Source organism: Macrobrachium nipponense, chromosome 15, assembly GCF_015104395.2.
Source record: "Macrobrachium nipponense isolate FS-2020 chromosome 15, ASM1510439v2, whole genome shotgun sequence".
Lineage (NCBI taxonomy): Eukaryota > Metazoa > Arthropoda > Malacostraca > Decapoda > Palaemonidae > Macrobrachium > Macrobrachium nipponense.
Window position 1 is genome coordinate 84,389,283 of NC_087208.1, and position 19,747 is coordinate 84,409,029.

The following is a 19,747-nucleotide window of genomic DNA, read 5'->3' on the forward strand; positions in this document are numbered from 1 at the left end:
ACAACAATAATGTATGTTACTGAAATTCCTGGATAAAAATGATATTGTTATGTTACAATAAAGTTTCATACATACTTACCTGGCAGATATATACATAGCTAAGACTCCGTCGTCCCCGACAGAAATTCAAATTTCGCGCCACTCGCTACAGGTAGGTCAGGTGATCTACCGGCCTGCCCTGGGTGGCAGGACTAGGAACCATCCCGTTTTCTATCATATTTTCTCTCTTCCACCTGTCTCCTGCGGGGAGGCTGGGTGGGCCTTTAATTGTATATATCTGCCAGGTAAGTATGTATGAAACTTTATTGTAAACATAACATATCATTTTCATACAATCAACTTACCTGTCAGATATACATAGCTGATTGGCACCCTTCGGTGGAGGGTAAGAGACAGCTTCTATATGGAATAGACAGGTAAACAACATATGTTGTAGGTATAAATAAAACCTTGGTTCCTACCTGATAGGTGGTAGAACTTCGTGGGTGTTTGCCCAGTAGTCTGCATCACCTCAAAGAAACTTTAGCGAGATATATGATCTATGGCCAAGAGTTCTTGTGGGTCTGCCGATGGGGTCTTATCCGCTTACTCGGCAGAGCCTAAAAGGACTTTGTCAATGGGTGCTGATCCACTTATATGACAATACACCTTATGAAGGAGCACACAACCCAACCCGACCACCTGATCCTAACCATATGTTAGAACTAAGGATTGTTACGAGTTATCCCGAACTCGTCACAACAACCGTAACTCAAAAACCACTACGCACACATACATAATTTTCAAAAAAAAATTATACTCAACTAATTGGATATGACAAGAATTCTCTTACTGAACAACATAGTACGGCCGCCCGTGCGAGCCTAAGTCCTCATTGTTCGAAGAGACTCTCGACCATATCCAAAAAGAAGAAAAGTATATACATTTAAGGATTGGTGTCGGCTGCTCCGTACCCAGAATCGTATCTGCCGATACGAAAGGACCTAGAGAAAAACACTTCTCATATGTCACACGCACGTCTTTCAAGTAATGAGATACAAATACTGAGTTGCATCTCCAATGTCGTATCTATGATGTTTTTAAGCGACATATTCTTCTGAAACGAGAGAGACGTCGCTATAGCTCTCACTTCATGAGCTTTTACCCTCAACAGTTGTAACTGTTCGTCAGGACAGGCCTTATGAGCGTCTGTAATGACGTTTCTTACAAAGAATGCCAGCGCATTCTTGGACATTAGTCTTGTGGGGTCTTTTACCGCGCACCAAAGACCTTGTCTAGAACCTCCCATCTGATGCTTCTCTGAAGGTAGAACTTCAGAGCTCTAACAGGGCATAGAGACCTCTCTGCTTCTCTGCCTACGACTCGACAGTCCTTTGACTCCGAATGACTTAGGCCAGGGATTCGTGGGGGATTCTCGTTTTTCGCTAAAAACAGGGTCTTAAACGAGCAAATAGCCGAGTCTCCCTTGAATCCTACTTTATCCTGCAGAGCATGTAATTCACTAATTCTCTTTGCCGTAGCTAAAGATAATAGGAATAGGCATTTTCTGGTTATGTCTCTAAACGATGCCAGATGAGGAGGTTCGAATCTTTCCGATGACAGATACTTGAGGACTACGTCTAGGTTCCAGTTCGGAGGTACTGGTTCCTTAGACTTTGAAGTCTCAAAAGACCTTATGAGATCGTGGAGATCTTTATTATCTGCCAGATCTAATCCTCTGTTCCTGAATACAGCCGAGAGCATACTTCTGTATCCCTTTATTGTGGATACGGCTAGATGAGATTTTTCTCTCAGGAATAGCAGGAAATCAGCAATTTCCGCTATAGAGGTAGTGGAGGAGGACAACTTCTTGGATCTACACCACCTTCTAAATACCTCCCACTTCGATTGGTATACTTTCGTAGTGGAGGTTCTGCGTGCTCTCGCGATCGCGCTTGCCACTTCGCGAGAAAAGCCTCTCGCTCTGACAAGTCTTTCGATAGTCGAAAGGCAGTCAGAGCGAGAGCGGGGAGGTTTTGATGGTACCTCTTGAAGTGTGGTTGTCTGAGAAGATCCGTCCTTCTTGGTAGGGATCTTGGAAAGTCTACGATCCACTCTACCACCTCCGTGAACCATTCCTGGGCCGGCCAAAAGGGGGCTATTAACGTCATCCTCGTCTCCTTTGACGCCACAAACTTTTCATTACTAACCCCAGGATTTTGAATGGGGGAAAAGCATAAACGTCCTACTCTAGAAACCAAATTTTATCAGGAAGGCGTCAACCAATAAGTGCTTCTTGGAATCTTCCCACGACCGAGCAAAACACTTGGGGAGCCTTTTGAAATGAAGTTTGCGTAACAGAGATCCCACATGAGGGAGTCCCCCCCACCCCAGAGACCAGAGATCGAGACACACTCCCTCGTGTAGTGTCCATCTGTATGAAGGACCTGGTTCCTCCTGTGAGCCTGTCCGCCCTCACATTCTTTACTCCCTGTACGAACCTTGTCAGTAGGGAGATGTTCCTGTGAGACGTCCAAAGTAATAGGTCTCTCGTCAGCTCGTTAAAGGAACGAGGAGTGCGTCCCTCCCTGTTTCCGAATGTAGGCAAGTTGCTGGTGGGTTTGTTGGTCCACGTTTACTTGCACTACCTTGTTTGACACCAGAGGTTCTAGGCTCTTCAAAGCCAGATGTACGGCGAAGAGCTCTTTGCAGTTTATGTGCCAAGTCACCTGTGCTGGTTCCCAGGTGCCTGACACCTCTTCTGAGCCTAATGTCGCTCCCCAACCTTTCTCCGACGCGTCGGAGTACAACACTAGGTCTGGGTTCTGTGTTTTTAGAGAGATCCCTTTGTTCTCTTCCAGAGGGGGCAACCACCATTCCAGGTGCGATCTTATCTCCACTGGAATGGGAAATACGTCCGAAAGCTGTCCGGTTTTGGGTTTCCAGCTCCAAGACTTCTTGAGGAAGAATTGAAGCGTACGTAAATGCAGTCTTCCTAGTGGGAAGAACTGTTCGAGCGAGGAAAGGGTCCCTAGAAGGCTCAACCATTCCCTCGCCGACGTATGTTCCTTCCCTAAGAAGAGAGAGACTATCCGCAAACCTTTTGCGATTCTCTCTTGCGAAGGAAATACTCGAAAAACCCCGAGAATCCATCCGAATCCCCAGATAGACTAGGTCTTGTCTGGGGGTCAGCTGAGACTTCTCGAGGTTCACGAGCAATCCCAACGCTTTGATCAAATCTAGAGTTAACTTTAGGTCCTCCAAGCACTGTCTCTCTGATCTGGCCCTGATGAGCCAGTCGTCCAGATACAGAGAGACTTTACTCCTTTGAGGTGAAGAAACCTCGCCACATTCTTCATCAGGCTTGTGAAGACCTGAGGAGCTGTGGACAGGCCGAAACACAAGGCTCTGAACTGAAAGATCCTTCCCCCCGTCATGAAACGGAGGTACTTCTTCGATGAAGGGTGGATCGGGACGTGATGAAATAGGCCGTCCTGGAGATCTAGAGGACACCATCCAATCTCCTTGTCGTAATGACGCTAGGACTGAAGCAGAAGTCTCCATGGAGAACTTCTCCTTCTGAACAAATTTGTTCAGAGAGCTGACGTCCAGTACTGGTCTCCAGCCTCCCGAGGCTTTCGCAACTAGAAAAAGGCGATTGTAAAACCCCGTGGGGAGTTTTGATCCAGTACTAGTTCTATCGCTCTCTTGTCCCACATTTGTTCCACCATCGATCGAAGAGTACCCTCTCAGCACAGGATCCTTGTAACTTTGCTGATAGTTCCCTTGGTATTGACGTTAGGGGAGGAGTGTTCAGGAAAGGGATACGATATCCCTTCCTTATGATAGCCAATGAAGAGCGTCTGCGTTTATCAGTCCAGGCCTCCACAAATCCAGGAGCCTGGCACCTACTGGTGCTTGGAGGAGAGATGTGTCATTTTCCCTTTTAAAGGGACGAAAGGCAGACCTACCTCTCTTCTCCGGAGCCTTCCTTCTTGCGGGAGGTCTGGAGGTCGGACCACCTCGAAAGGGCTGCATGATGTACTAGGTCCTTTCTTGTCAGATGCAGAAACAGGTTTCTTCTTCCTAGCTGACTGCGTCAGAAGATCCTGCGGTTGGCCTTCTCAGTTAAAAGAGTGAGCAATGTCCTTCACTAACTGAGATGGAACAAAAAGTCAGATAGAGGCGAATACAGTAGAGCTGCCCTCTGAGGCAATGATGAGGACTGCCTTTGTTAAGAAGGCGCCAATTATACCGTCCTTTTCTTTCTTTAAAAGACCTGCTCCAAACAATGAGGAGATTTCAAAAGATCCATCCTGTACCGCTTTGTCAATGCAAGACAAAATGCATAACAGAGCTTCAGGTTCGATTCCTTCCGAATCATGGGCTTTCTTGGACATCACCCCAAGGGACCAATCTAAGAAGTTGAAGACTTCCAATACATGAAAGAGTCCCTTGAGGAGATGATCCAGTTCCGAAATTCCCCACGTAATTCGTGCTGAATTGAGACTTTGTCGACGTGAAGCGTCAACTAAGGTCGAAAAATCTGCCTCTGTTGTAGAAGGGAGAGCGATACCCATATTCTCTCCCGTTCTGATACCAGATGCCTCTTTTCCCAGCTAATCTTGCTGGAGGCATGCAAAAGACTGTCCTGACTAAGTCTTTCTTAGACTTCATCCATGAGTCTAAGGATTGTAATGCCCTCTTCATCGAGATGGTGGGTTTCATTTTGAGAAAAGACGAAGGCTTCTTCGTGCTTTAGCACTGGAAAAGAGCGAGCGCGGAGAAGGAAGGGAGGAGCGGCAGGAGTCAACTCGTCTCCATACTCCTCAAGAAGCAGGGTAGTCAAAACCTTATAGTTAGACAGACCCTCTCTTCCATGATATTCATCATCCGAGTTTTCCTCCAACTCGGGATCTATATGAGCCTCCGTTCTCCTTTCCGAACGTTCCTCTTCTGGAGGAGACAAACTCCTAATAGGAGAGGGGCTAAGGGAATGATAATCCTTCCTCTTTCCCTTCTCTCTAAAAGACTTGGAAGGCGTTCACAAGCTCCGGCTTCTCTTGAACTTTAGAAGACGCTTCCCGCTTGTATGACGCTTCCCGTTCGCCAAGCGTCCTGGCTGACGTCTCTTGCTGACGTCTTGATGACGCTTCGCGCCTGGAAGACGCTCCGCTCTCCAAAGGCGTCCTACTTGGCGTCACAATATTGGCGGAGCGTCCGTCTAAGATCCGCTTTCAATGCGCTTCACGTCTAAAAGACGTCTTACGTCTCTCTGGCGTTACGAAACTCTCGTAACCCCCGGTTCTAGCTCTCGAACTCAAGCTTCTGCAAGACGTTTAGCAGCTTCACGTCTGTCTGACGCTTCTCTCGTTGAGCAGGTGAGAGAGGACGAGACTTCTTAATTGGAAGCGTCACGTCCTTCCGACGGGGCGCTAAAACTCCCACAAGAGATGACAGTTGTTCTTGAACTGCCATAATTATCTTTCTTGACGCTTCTCCCACGTCCAGTGCATGACGCCTTTCGTCATCACTCGGGGGAGAAGAATGAAAGGGTACTTCCGCGTACGCGTCAGGTGACGCTGACGCCACCTTCGCTTTCTTAATAGAAGAAGGAGCGTCATCTGAGAAGCGCTCTGGGCTCGAATCTATGTCAGGCTTCATATGACGCTTCAGCGGTCTCGACAAGTTCGACTCCCTTCCACCCTCGTTTAGGTGAGGGAGAGGGAGAGGACGAGAAAACACTCGCGAAGGACGCTTTTTCTATAGCGCCCTTGAGCCGCCTGCCACGAAGCAGAGCCAGCCGAAGGGACGCCCGACGTTGGGGACTCCCCACGACCTCCCCCAAGGCCCTCGAACCCCCCCCCCCCCCCCCCCCCCCCTCCGGGCACGGGAGCCCGGAAGAGGTCCAGGCCCGGGAGCGCCGCAGGGACGACCAAACGCCCCCGTTCCCACAACAACTTGGGTAGAAAAACTCACTTCACTGAAATGCTCACCCTCACCAGCCCCACCTTTGAAGTCAGCCATCCTGGACCCCACGTCCCCAATAGTAGCTCCCAGATTGGCGACTTCCGATGCCGAATCCGAAAAAGCACCCCGAGAATGAGATATATAGGGAGAATCCACATCAGTAGGATTAGAATTATCCGTGAAAGGCTCAATAGGCCTTGAACTCACACCTTTCAGCCGTCTAACTCTATCCCTCTCTAACTTCTTCAAATAAGAAGTCAAAGTCTTCCTACTATTAATAGCAGAACACTGAACCCCCCTACATTTACGGCATACAGTGTGAGGATCAACCGAAGCTTTCGGTATCCTCAACCTGCAGCCTACATTCACACACATTCTCACACTCACATTTGAATCAGACATACTGAGAAAAATCCAAAAGAGTTATTCCAAAAACAGTCCACAGTAGTGAATGCCAAAACACGATCCAGATACGTCACCACGATGATCAAAGGATGAAATATGAATCTAAGTCAGGAGGTAATAGCAACAATGTTGATACCACCGGCGACAGAGAAAATATGATAGAAAACGGGGATGGTTCCTAGTCCTGCCACCCAGGGCAGGCCGGTAGATCACCTGACCTACCTGTAGCGAGTGGCGCGAAATTTGAATTTCTGTCGGGGACGACGGAGTCTTAGCTATGTATATATCTGACAGGTAAGTTGATTGTATGAAAATATAAATTTTCATGATAAAATTTATTATTTGGATACTTACCTACTGTTAAAGTTAGCTCATATCTCCACGCCGATAGGCGAGTCGGCATTCAAAATTAAGGAAAAAACAATCGCTTGGCTGACCCGGAAGACTGTCTAGTTCACCTGTTCTCCACCAGGTGTGTTCAAATGTTTTAGCTCTAGTCAGAACTCTCCTTGACGGCCCACTAAAGGGATTTTGATGAAGGAAAAATCTATTTCTGGGGGAAGACCTGTGTCGCCCGGTGAAATGGTCCTGTAGCACGCATTTCTAGGTATAAATGTAGCATCTATTTATACCTAGAAATGCGTGCTACAGGACCATTTCACTGGCCGACACAGGTCGAACCCAGAAAATGTGGGGAGGTTGGGTGGGGTCTACTTTAACAGTAGGTAAGTATCCAAATAATAAATTTTATCATGAAAATTTATATTATTTAAGATGAATCTTATCTACTGTTAAAGTTAGCTGATTCCCACATAGAGATAAAGGATGGGTGGTAGTGCAGCTGAACAAATTTCCGCTCAGCCAAGCGACGCTAAGAGCTTCTTGTATGAAACTCAAACATTCTTACCTGATCAGGAATCCTTCCTGGATAACACTGCCGCTAGGAGGTAGATTCTTTTCAGGGTGCAAGGCTCTCATGTATGTGCAGTCCAGAGCAGCCTTGCGGAGAAAACCACTTCATTTTCAGTCAGAATGAATAGAAGTGGCGCGATGGGACCCCTGTGCCTGTACAACAAATGTACCTTCGTGCTCCCCAAAATAACAACACTCGGGATTAAAATAAAGAGCCTAAACGATTGTTCTTTCTTTCGGTTCAGGAAAAGACTTTACCCACTATTACTAGAGGGTTAAGGGCTTTACAGTTTTCAAACGCAATTTCTACATCTTTAAGATAATGAGCAGCAAAAACCAAATTACAATTCCACTGAGCTGCATTAATTACATCCTCAAGAGAGAAATTCTTTAAAAAACTAAAAGAAGTACCAACTGCTCTTACACTATGTATATTTACCTTTAATAAAGGTAATATATCTGGGTTTAGTTTTTCATGTGCTAGTCTTATCGAATGCTTAACAAAAAAAAGACTGCATTCTTAGATAAAGGAGTGTTAGGTTTTCTAACACTACAAAATAAATTATTAACTCTGCCCCTCACAGGTTTTAATCTATCTAAATAAATTTTAATAGCTCTAACCAGACAGAGGAGGGCTTCTTTTTCATTCCCAACCAATGAGGTCAAATCTGGAATTTTTACTGTTCTAGGTAGAAGTTTAGCCTTGACATCATTCTTAGCCCTGAACAAGGACATAAATGATAAAACAGCATCTCCTCTACAAAAGCCTACCTTATTGGAGAATGCTTGTAACTCGCTTACTCTTTTGGCTGTTGCTAGCGCTACCAAAAAGAGCGTCTTCATGGTTAGAAACTTCAAAGAAGCAGATTCCAAAGGTTTGAACGGATCTGCAGATAAGAATTTTAGCACTACATCCAAGTTCCATGAAAGAGATTGATACTGAACTTTGGAGACTTCAATTTCAAACGACATCAACACCTCCGGAAGATCTGGATCGTTAGAAATATCTAATTGTATATGCCGTAGCACTGATGACAGCATGGATCTATATCCTCGAATAGCAGCTACAGAAAGCTTCTTACTATATCTAAGATATCGAAAGAACTTTATTATGCTATTTACAGAGGTACGGGTGCTGGAAATCCCTCTAGAACGACACCAGGAGCAGTACACAACCCATTGTCTCTGATACAAGGCCAAGGTTGTTGTTCGTCTTGATTTAAGCCTAGACTTCCGAGATACTTTAGAAAACCCTCTCACTCGAAGAAGACGGTCGAGAGTCTCCAAGCGGTTCAGTGTAGCACGCGGAGGCTTTGGTGGAACCGCTTGGACTTCGGTTGTCTGAGTAGATCCTTCCTTAAAGGAAGGACACGAGGGAGATCCACTGAAAGAGCTAGGTCTAGAAACCAATCTCTCTGAGGCCACCACAGAGCTTCTAGTGTCATTCTGCAGTGATTCGATTCTTGAAACTTGTTCAGTACTTTTCTTATTGTTGCAAATGGAGGAAAAGCATATGCATCTAGGTTGGACCAATCTTGAAGAAATGTGTCTACTGCCCAAGCCTGAGGGTCCTGGCATGGAGAGCAACACATTGGGAGTTTCTTGTTCATTGCTGTTGCAAACAAGTCCACATTTGGAGCTCCCTAGAGACTCCACAGTGACTGGCAGACTTGTGGATGTAAAGACCATTCCATGGGTACGACTTGTCCTTTCCTGCTCAATTGATCTGCCAAGACATTGTTCTTCCCTGGTATGAACTGTGGAACCAATACTATGTTGCTGGCTTCTGCCCAAAGAAACAACTCCATTATCAGAAACATTGACTTTGATCTTGTTACGCCCTGGTTTCTGGTGTATGCCAAAGAGGTAGTATTGTCTGAAAATACTGCTATTACCTTTCCTCTGACTATCTGTTTGCACTGAAGGAGCGACTTCCATACTGCCAACAGTTCTAGATTGTTTATGTGCAACTCCCTCTCTTGCAGTGACCATACCTCGGACATCTGATGGCCTCCCAGGTAAGCTCCCCACCCTGTCATTGAGGCGTCTGAAAACAAGGTTAGGTCTGGGCTCACTACTTTTAGGGATAACCCTGTTCCCAGTCTTTGATGATCCTTCCACCATGCTAACATCTCCCAAAGACTTACTGGGACTGAAATTAAATGGGAGTCTGGCAGGGACTTCCTGTCCCAAGATTCTCTCAAGTAGAGTTGAATTGGTCGCATCCTGAGCCTTGCTCAACTGACTAGTCTTTCCAGAGATGCCATGTGTCCCAACAGAGACAGCCATTGCCTTGCTGGAAGCTTCCTTAAGGGCTGAAATTTTCCTAGAAGCAATAAAAAATTGTCTATACGTTTCTCCGATGGAAAAACCTGAAAACTGCGAATGTCTATCCTCATCCCTAGATAGAGAATTGTCCGAGTTGGAATCAGAGCAGACTTCTGAAAATTTATCAATATGCCTAGTGATTGAGCCAGGCAAAGTAACAGATCCTTGGCCCTCAGCATTCCCTTGAAAGAGTTGGCCAACATTAGCCTGTCGTCTAAATAGAGCAGAATTCTCACTCCTCCCAATAAATGACACCATCCCCCTACTGGTGCCAAAATCCTTGTGAATACCTGCAGTGCTGTGCACAGGCCGAAGCAAAGAGCTCTGAATTGAAATGTCTTCCTTGTGAAGACAAAGCGCAGGAACTTGCGAGACTGAGGATTTATCGGAATGTGGAAATAATCATCTTGCATATCCACCAACATCATCCAGTCGTTCTTCTGTACTGCCGCTAGTACTGTGCTGGGTGATTCCATGGAGAATGGGGTTAGACGAATGAACGTGTTGAGTCTCGACACATCCAGTTCTGGACACCACCCTCCAGACGCTTAGAGCACCAGAAAAAGACGGTTGTAAAACCCAGGAGAGTTTCCTGACACCTGCTCTATCGCTTTCTTCTCTAGTAATGATACCATCTCTTTCTGAAGTACAAGAAATTTTCCCTGCTGACGACGATAAGCTAGAAGAGCAATTGGAGACAACAACAGAGGAGGAGGAGACAGAAAAGGAATTTCGTAGCCTTCCTTCAGTACCTCCACCACCCAAGGTTCTGCTCCTAAGTCTCTCCAAACATGCCAGAAGATCTGCAGTCGACCTCCTACTGGAACCTGAGGGCATAAAGATTCATTTCAGCAAGACAAAAAATCTAAAGACTCTTCCCAAGTTTTAATACCCGCTGGCATCAGAAAGTCTTTAAGCTGACACAGAGAAGTGGCAATAGTACTTAGTGAAAGTTCCACAAAAGACAAAACCTTAATTCTTCAAAACAAAGACTTGGACAAAGCCTCTGCCTCTGTATTAGACGCGTGTCTTTTCATAGGATTGAGACACGCAAGGAAATCAGCATCGTCGACTGAGGATGGTTTCAGTGCTGGCAACGAGCCAGTTGTAATAATCGATTCTACGCAAATTCAAACACCCCAAAATACTAGAGCTGGCAGACTTACCAGAAGCTTTGTGCACCAGAAGACGAGATATTTCGTCAAAACGTCCTCTAATTGAAGGCAAAAGCTTAGGTTTCTTCAAAGACTTAATGGGAGTTGAAATGCTGGAAGACAATAACGACCTAGTCTCTACAGAATCTCTTTCCTCCACCAAATGAGGATAAAGAGAAGCGCAACGCTCCAGTAAGCGCCGAAAGACCGAAGGAGTCGGCTCTTCTTCCGCCAGTTGCGGATTCGAGACGACAGCAGCTGACTCCTCGCGACAAAAATTTGGTTCGATAGGCGAAGGGTATAAGGGTAGCAAAACTCAAAGAAGGGGTAGGTATTCAAATCCTATGGAATCTAGACTAACTGAAAGGCATTTTCCAGCAAAGTATGTTGACAAAAACAACAAACTCCAATGTATTGTATGCGCTATCTTGCCAAAGAATTGCTTAAAGAAAGGTAAAGGAGAAGGTAAGAGAAAGCAAACAACCTATTTTTGTGATCAGTGTGTTGAAAAACCACCTCTTTGTATCATTCCATGTTTTGAGACATAGCATACCTTAAAAGTGTACAAAAAACGTTGCAAATGTGGCAAATAAAAGTGTGAGACATTGATGAATTTGCTAGAGAATTATTGGTGAAATTAATAAAGTCATCTAAGAAAAAGAATTTGTGCCATTTTTCTTTATTTTTACCCTTTTATCAACTAATTTAAGTCAGAAAATGATATATCCAAGCAAAAATATTGTGAAATGCTGAAAATACAATGGTTCTAGAACACACAACAATTGGTTTCAGTAAATTTTATGCATTTTCAATTTTTCATTGAAATTGTGCACAAAGCTGTGAAACGTACGTATTTGTAAATCTGCCACGAAAGGATTGAGGCAAAGTACTCTTAACAGTCAGACAGGCGAGAACAAAAATGTAGCTGATGATTTAGGTATGAGTGCAGTGTTGAAATTAGTCCCAAAGTTTGACAAGGAAGATGTATCGAAATATTTCATGTGTTTTGAGAAGTTAGTAGAAAGAGAAAGTTCACCTAAAGAAATGTGGACTATATTTACAGTCAGTTTTCCGTGGTAGATGCTTACTGTGTATAGTTGTATGTCTAAGGAGGAATGTGATGATTATGATATTGTGAAAGAAACTGTTCTTAGCGCATACAGGTTAGTACCGGAGGCGTGCAATAAGAAATTTAGAAGTTTGAGAAGGGAAGAGAATATTACGTATGTAGAATAGGGTAAGAAGTTAGAAAAGGCTGTTTTGTGATTGGTTAACTTCTGCTAAAGTTGATGATTTTGATGGTCTGAAGAACTTAGTATTGTTAGAAACCTTCAATGATAACATATCCTTTGAGATTAAGCTTTATATAGAAGATAAGACAGAAGTACCTTTTTGCATGAGCAACTAGGTTAGCAGACAAATATAGTCTGACTCATAATTTAAGTGTCAGTAAGAAGCAAAATGATCCTTCATCAGGTAAAGTACAAAGCAGTAATAAAGGTTTCAGTTATAGTAATAACAATGCGAGTAAAAGTGACTATTACTGTTATGCATGCGGCAAACCTGGTCATAAGTCTCAGGTTTGTAAGAATAAAGGGGCTTATAGTAGCTCAGAATTAACTTTTTTCTGATGTAATGAGAAAGGGCATTTAGAGCAATTGTGCAGTAGAAAGGAAGGACATTAAGAAACCAGTGTCTCTAGTTAACCTTTCGTCAAGCAGGAATGATGTGATGAGAAACCAGGAAATTTTATGGAGAATTTCTGTTAGAAGGTGTAGTTTTCTCCCTTGAAGGTGGGGATTCGAGAGAAATAATCTTGCTTTGGGACACCAGAGCTGCTGTCTCCCTAATTAGGAGTGTGCGTCAAACAGGGCAGAAATCAACATTGAAGAAAAAGTCATGTTAGGTGGATTTCCAAACACTTGTGTTATTTGTCCTTTGTTGAAGGTAAACTGAAAGTCAGGGAGTGTCGGGAGAAGTGAAGCTAGCAGTCGTAGAAAATTTACCCGTAGATGGCATTGACATTATTGTCGGTAATGACTTAGCTTTATCCAAGAATGTGAATCCTGTTGTGAGAGAGATTCCAGTGCCTGAAATGGTAGTAACTAGGTCAGATTTAGATACAAACATCGACTACGATCATAAGTTTGTTCGTGAATTCAAACGAGCGCGAGTTTGTGGATTTGAACGAGTGTGATACAGGTGGCAAGGTTGATCTTGGCATGAGTGTGGCTGAGAGACCTGACTCTATCGGTGGTGACAGTGATAGCCATGCTGAAGGTATAGCTATCGAGAATAATGTAGTCAATGTAGTGGAATCAAGTAATAGTTACTGTGATGAATTAAGCACTAACCTTTTGGATAAGGATGAACTAATCAAGGTTCCAGAGAGAGGATGAGACAATAACCCAAATTTTTTAATGTGAGATGGATAATGATCTCGATGTGTGAAAGAAAACATTTTGTTTAAAAGACGAAGCTTTGTGTCGTTATGTTCATCCTAAGTCAGGCAGCAAAGAGGAGATTATTGAACAATTAGGGTCCCTAGGAAGTTTCGGGAATTAGTTTTGAAGTTAGCGCATGATGAGCAAGGGCATTTGAGAGTAAATAAAACTTCCAGGTGTATTAGTAGGGCATACTTTTGGCCTAAAATGAGAAGTGACGTAAAGAGATATGTTTTAAGTTGTCATGAATACCAAATTGATGGAAAACCGAATCAAGTAATTCCCAGAGCTCCATTATGTAATATTCCTCCAGTAGGCGAACCTTTTGAGAATGTAGTTATCGACATGGTCGGACCATTGCCTAGAAGGGAGGGAGTATATATCTGTTAACAATCATCGATAGACTAACCTGCTATCCAGAGGCAATTCCCGTAAGAAGCTGTAACACATAGACATTGGTTAATCCTTTAACGCCGAAGGGGTATAATAAAGATAGTCTCCCGTATGCCGGAGGGGTCTGGGAGTGAGCGGCGAAGCGGAAAAATATTTTTTTAAAAAAATCACAGCACGCTAAGTTTTCAAGATTAAGAGTTCATTTTTGGCTCCTTTTTTATGTCATTGTGTGAAGTTTAGTATGCAACCATCAGAAATGAAAAAATATATCATTATCATATATAAATAATGGGATATATGATAGCGTGAAAACAAAATTTCATATATAATTGTATACAAATCGCGCTGTGAGCAAAACAGTTAAAGCTAACAAGTTAATTTTTTCCCGTTGTATTCTACACTAAATTTCAATCATTTTGGTATATAACACATTGTAAAACGATCAAGGCAACACAGAGGAAATATTATCACAAAATGATGCATGAATTCGTAACGCGCAGACGTAAAAAAAAGCAGTTTTCAAAAATTCACCATAAATTGAAATATTGTATACTAGAGACTTCCTGCTTGTTGCAAAATGAAGGTAATTGATTGAATATTACTAGACTGTAAGTGTTGTAGCTTACAATTGCAGTTTTAGACCATTTCCGTCAAGTTAAATTTGACCGAAGGACGAATTTTTTCTATTTATCGTTATTTAAATGAAAATATTTAAAAACTGATAAAAGCTACAACCATAGGATGTTTTTTGTTGTATTCTACATGAAATTGCACACATTTTCATATATAAAACTTTATTTAACGGCTAATATAAAACTGTGTAAACATTACGACAATCGGACGAAAGAATTTCTGATTTTTTTTGGCAGAGTTACCGCACAGATGTAAGAAAAAAGTTTATTTCATAAATTCACCATAAATTGAAATATTGTGTTAGAGACTTCCAATTTGTTGAAAAATAAAGGTAAATGATTGAATATTACTATAATGTAATAGTTTTAGCTTACAATTGCGTTTTTCAACCATTTCGGTCAAGTCAAAGTTGACCGAAGGTTAAAATTTTGGCACTTATTGTTATTTATATGAAAATATTTCAAAACTGATAAAAGCTACAACCATGGGTTGTTTTTAGTTGTATTCTGCATGAAATTGCGCACATTTTCATATATAAAACTTTATGTAACGGCTAATTTAAAATGGTGCAAACATTATGACAATCGGACGAAAAAATTTATGATTTTTTCGGAAGTTACCGCTCGGACGTAAGGAAAATGATTTTTTTTCATAAATTCACCATTAATCGAAATATTGTGCTAGAGACTTCCAATTTATTGCAAAATGAAGGTAAATGATTGAATATTACTAGAATATAAGAGTTTTAGCTTACAATTGCATTTTTTTACCATTTTGGTAGAGTCAAAGTTGACCGAAGGTTGAAATTTTGGCACTTATTGTTATTTATATGAAAATATTCAAAACTGATAAAAGCTACAACCATGAGTTGTTTTTTGTTATATTCTACATGAAATTGCGCACATTTTCATATATAAAACTTTATGTAATGGCTAATATAAAATGGTGCAAAAATTATGTCAATGTGACAAAATAATTTCTGAGATGTGTCACTGATAGTTTTTCGTGCGATAAGAAAGAAATTCGTGCTTGCGCGCCTGCGTAACGATTGTAAACAAAACAACACCTTGATCCGTGAGCTCCCAGCATCCCCCAAGGCGCGTGATTCAAAAGTTTTTGCCTGGTAGGCCTATAACTATTTTTCTGTGAATTTTTTAAAAAACTTTTTTATATAGACGTTTAATACGTCCAATCGGCGTTAAAGGGTTAAACGCTTGTTGAATTATTTTTCTAAGTTTGGTCTGCCTCATATTATACAGTGACAATGGCAGTAATTTTGTATCCAAATATTTGAGGGATAGAATGAAAGAGTTAGGTATTAAACTCGTAACTTCCACATCTTTCACCCCTAATCACAAGGCATTGTGGAGTGGTTTCACCAAACGTTAAAGAGTTGTTTATGAAAATTGTGTAATAACTTTGAACATGACTGGGAAGAAAAGCTACCTCTTGTTTTGTTGGCTTTATGGTTGGCACTGAATGACACTATCGAATTTAGCCCTATCGAGCTGGTTTTCGGTCATACTGCCAAAGGTCCTTTGGAAATGTTTAAAATTTAATTTAATGCTTAAAGAAGGTAGAGAGGGCTATATAACTATTCTAGAGTATTATAAAAACAATTTAAAAGATGCTTGCCAACTAGCAAAGGTGAACGAGAGTGAAAGTCAAGAGGAAACTAAAAGGAAACATGATCTTAGAGTGAAAGAGAGAAGTTTCTGTGTGGGAGATAATTTCAGTACTAGTCCAGAAAGACAGTCCCTCTTTATCTCATAAGTTCGAAGGTCCTTTTTCAATTTTAGAAAAGAGGGGAAATTTAAATTATTTAATTGATATGGGTAAGCAAACAGCTAAGTGGCTGCATATAAACTTGCTCAAGAAATATAACAAACGCCCTGTGCCTGTAGTAATGGTGTCACAGAAAGAAATGAGTTTTGAGAAAAACTCTTAGGTGCTTAAGAATTTAGAATTCAGAAAAGGAAAAATTGAGGGAAATACATAATGTTTTAAAGAATTATCCTGAAACTATTAGCGACAAACTAGGTCTAACCAATACTTCAGAACATGATATTGAGTTGCAGGGACACAAAACCCATTAGGCAAAGTCCATATCGTGAGTCCAGAAAAGGCAAAAATCTGTGAGGAAGGAAATTAATTACAAGCTAGATAATGCTTTTATAGTACCCAGTAAGAGTGAATGGAGTTCCCCGGTAGTTCTGGTGAAAAAGGAAGATGGATCAGATAGTTTGTGCACTGATTTCCGGAAAGTAAACAGTGTAACTAAGCAAAGTAATTTTCCCTTACCCAGGATTGATGATTGCTTAGACAGAATCAATAATTCCAAATTCATTTCAAAGCTTGATTTAGCTAAAGGTTATTGGCAAGTACCTATAAGTGTACGAGCCCAGAAAATATCCGCCTTTATAACGCCATTCAGTAGTTTTGAGCCCAAAGTTATGGCTTTGGGCTTGAAGAATGCAGCCAGTACGTATCTTCCAAAGGTTAATGGTTTTAAATGGCATCGTTAATGGTTTTAAATGGCATCAACAACTGTGTCGTGTACTTATATGGTCTTGTGATATTCTAAGAGACTTGGAGGATCACGTAAGGATTTTAGTATGGGTCTCAGAAGCCCTTACAAAAGCGAATCTCATTCTTAATCTAAGGAAATGCAAATTTGAGAAAGCCTCCATTACTTATTTAGGTCATAAAGTAGGTCTTGGTAAAATCTGTCCAAAGATCGGAACATAGAGGCTAACATATTTTTCACAATCCCAACAACTAAAAAACAAGCCATGAGATTTCTGAGAATGGTTTCATATTTCCGTAGATTTGTACCAAATTTTTCAGAAATAAGTGCTCCCATAAATATTCTATTTAGGAAAGGACGCAGTTTTGTATTTTATGACACATGTGTAGAAGCTTTCAACAAGTTAAAGGCTATAATGATTCACGAGTCAGTTCTATTGTTACCTGATTTTGATAAGGAATTTAATTTAGCAATCATGCCAGTTATATTGGCATAGGAGGGGTTTTGATGGAATGAAACATCCAGTTGCCTATTAGTCAAAGAAACTGAATAAAGAGCAGTAGAATTATTTAACTATAGAAAAGGAATCGTTTAGTTTTAGTTACTGCCTGGCAAAACTTTGAGATTTATGTACATACCGTACAAAAATCTCATAGTACCGTTTTAACTGTGTATACTAATCATAATCCGTTAGTTTATTTGGAGAGGTTTAAGAATAAGAATAAACATCTAATGCATTGGAATTTAAGAATTACAAGACTATAACCTAAAGATAGTTCATATAATGTTATAGCTGATAGCCTCTCAAGAGATCTTTCATAATGAGTAGCCTGATGAGTAAGCAGAGAGGAACAGATCATCAGATATAAGAGAAGAAGAGAAAGACAAAGGATAAGAGAAGAAGAGAGAGACAAAGGATAAGAGAGGAAGAGGACGCATGTGAGAGTGGAAATGGAAATAAGAAAGTAAAGTCCGTAGTTTGTAGTCGGAGAGAAAGAAGTCCTGATACCAAGGACTCCCTTTCTGTGAAGAAGCGTCCTGCAAGTGGTTTTGAGAACTAACCCACCCTTCAAATTTCAAGACTAAGTCATTCCTTCATGCAATGTAAAGATTAGACGCTCATTTGAAGCTTTTACTGTCTCCTCGTGAAGCCAACGTATTTAAGCAAGTATTTCATTACCGCATTGTTTTCCCTTTTCACATATAGTCAGTTTTAACTTTATGTAAATAGGAAAAACCATTCTGTATTTATCTTTGAGAATAAGATTGTATATAAACCTGCGTACTGTTTGAGTTTCTTTCTATATTCGTATCCTGTGTTTCAATTGCTGGTGTAGAATCCTTTTTGTTTATTGTAATAAAGAATCTAAGTGGATCCCGATCCGTAACAACATCCTGTTTCTTTCCTTTGAACGATAGCGCATGATGGAGACCAGGCAGCTCACTTAGAAAACCAGAGAGAGAGAGAGAGAGAGAGAGAGAGAGAGAGAGAGAGAGAGAGAGAGAGAGAGAGAGAGAGAGAGAGAGAGAGAGAGAGAGAGAGAGAGAGAGAGAGAAGGGGGACTCCAGAATGAAGGAGTCAAGATAATTCAGCAGTACTGAAGACAGTAAGTTCCTTCATAGAAACTATCGAGCATCTTTTGGCTTTCCTTTGAATGCTAGCAAACCTCTTCCCATGATATAGACCAGGCAGCACACTCAGAAAACTAATTCAGAATAACAAAACTGATTACACTAATATCAAGGACATAAAACAGCAAATAACCCCTCACATTCTTTATACCTTTGATTGTTCACTTTTCTGTCTCAAATCCATGAGCAAAAACATACAAACACACTAGGAAAATATGAAAAAAGTTTTAACTTGAGTCAGCCAGAGCCACAAAACATCTCAACTTGACTGCTTATACAGGAAACAATGCTTGATGGCATAGGTAAGTACCCAATCAGCCACCTACCCTAGTACCTTGTTATCACGTTTCAACAACAACTGATTTCAGCTTGCACTGAGGAATAGTACTCCTACATGATGTGGTGGTGGTTTATATTTATGTAGAAACAACTTAAATATCAAAACAATCAATTTCTCATTTACCAAATGATACAATATTTATTAAGTTATAAAGATATTTTTATACTACAAGGTAAATGAAATGCATACAAATAACTGCAAATCAATGGAACATAGAAGTTAAAATTTTCCTTTAAAATTTTGACAGAATGAGAGCCTGCCCAAAAGCCCATTGTTCAAGTTCCCTGGAGAATGTGACATACCTCACCAAGAAGGATAGTTCTCTATCCCAAAATTACCTTAAAATTGATTTTCTCCAAAATTGCGATGGTCTCAGAATTTGTGTAGGCATTACAACAATGTTAACTACAAACGGTTAAAGTACTATAGTGGAAACATAACACATTCCACCAACAAACATAACAGTACCTTCCGTCAGTCACTGAAAATAACTGACTGACCTTAGTGGCACAGGAACATTAACAGTAGAGGAGGACAAGACCCTTCGCACTCCAGCATGCTCTTTACGCTTATTCTCATCCTCTCTTCTGTCCGAATCAAGGCTCTTGATAGTTTTAGTTCTTCGATGTCCTTCAGAATGGCTAACAAATTCAGGCTTATAACTTTCATCGCCCTTCTTTAATCTTTTAGGCACTGGCACACCTGGTGGACCAAGTCTGAAAAAAAAAATACCAGATACTGAGCCTGAAAAAGAACATAACATATTGTGCCACCGTACGATATCTACTAATTAAACTGCTATAAACAATCAGAGTAGTCTGGCTAAATGGTACATCAGTTTTCCATTGTTCTATTTAGCATACATTAACTACAAACATGTATGTATGTACATGACATACAGTTGTCCCATGGTATTCACGAAGGATGCGCACCACAACTGCTCACGAATACTGAAACCCCCTAAAAATGCTTATAATTGCCTATTTCAAAAGTTCAAAAATCAAAGACCCCCTCTAAATTGTTAAAAACA

General features: G+C 41.2%; 1 protein-coding gene across 1 annotated transcript in view; it reads right to left on the reverse strand.

Annotated features, from left to right (window-relative positions):
* The window catches only part of LOC135226738 (kinesin-like protein KIF14), a 127,234-nt gene that overhangs the window by 66,604 nt on the left and 40,883 nt on the right, over positions 1–19,747 (reverse strand). Inside the window, exon 3 of the mRNA XM_064266447.1 lies at positions 19,218–19,433. Coding sequence (XP_064122517.1) covers positions 19,218–19,433 — 216 coding nt within the window. The remainder of the gene's footprint in view (positions 1–19,217; positions 19,434–19,747) is intronic.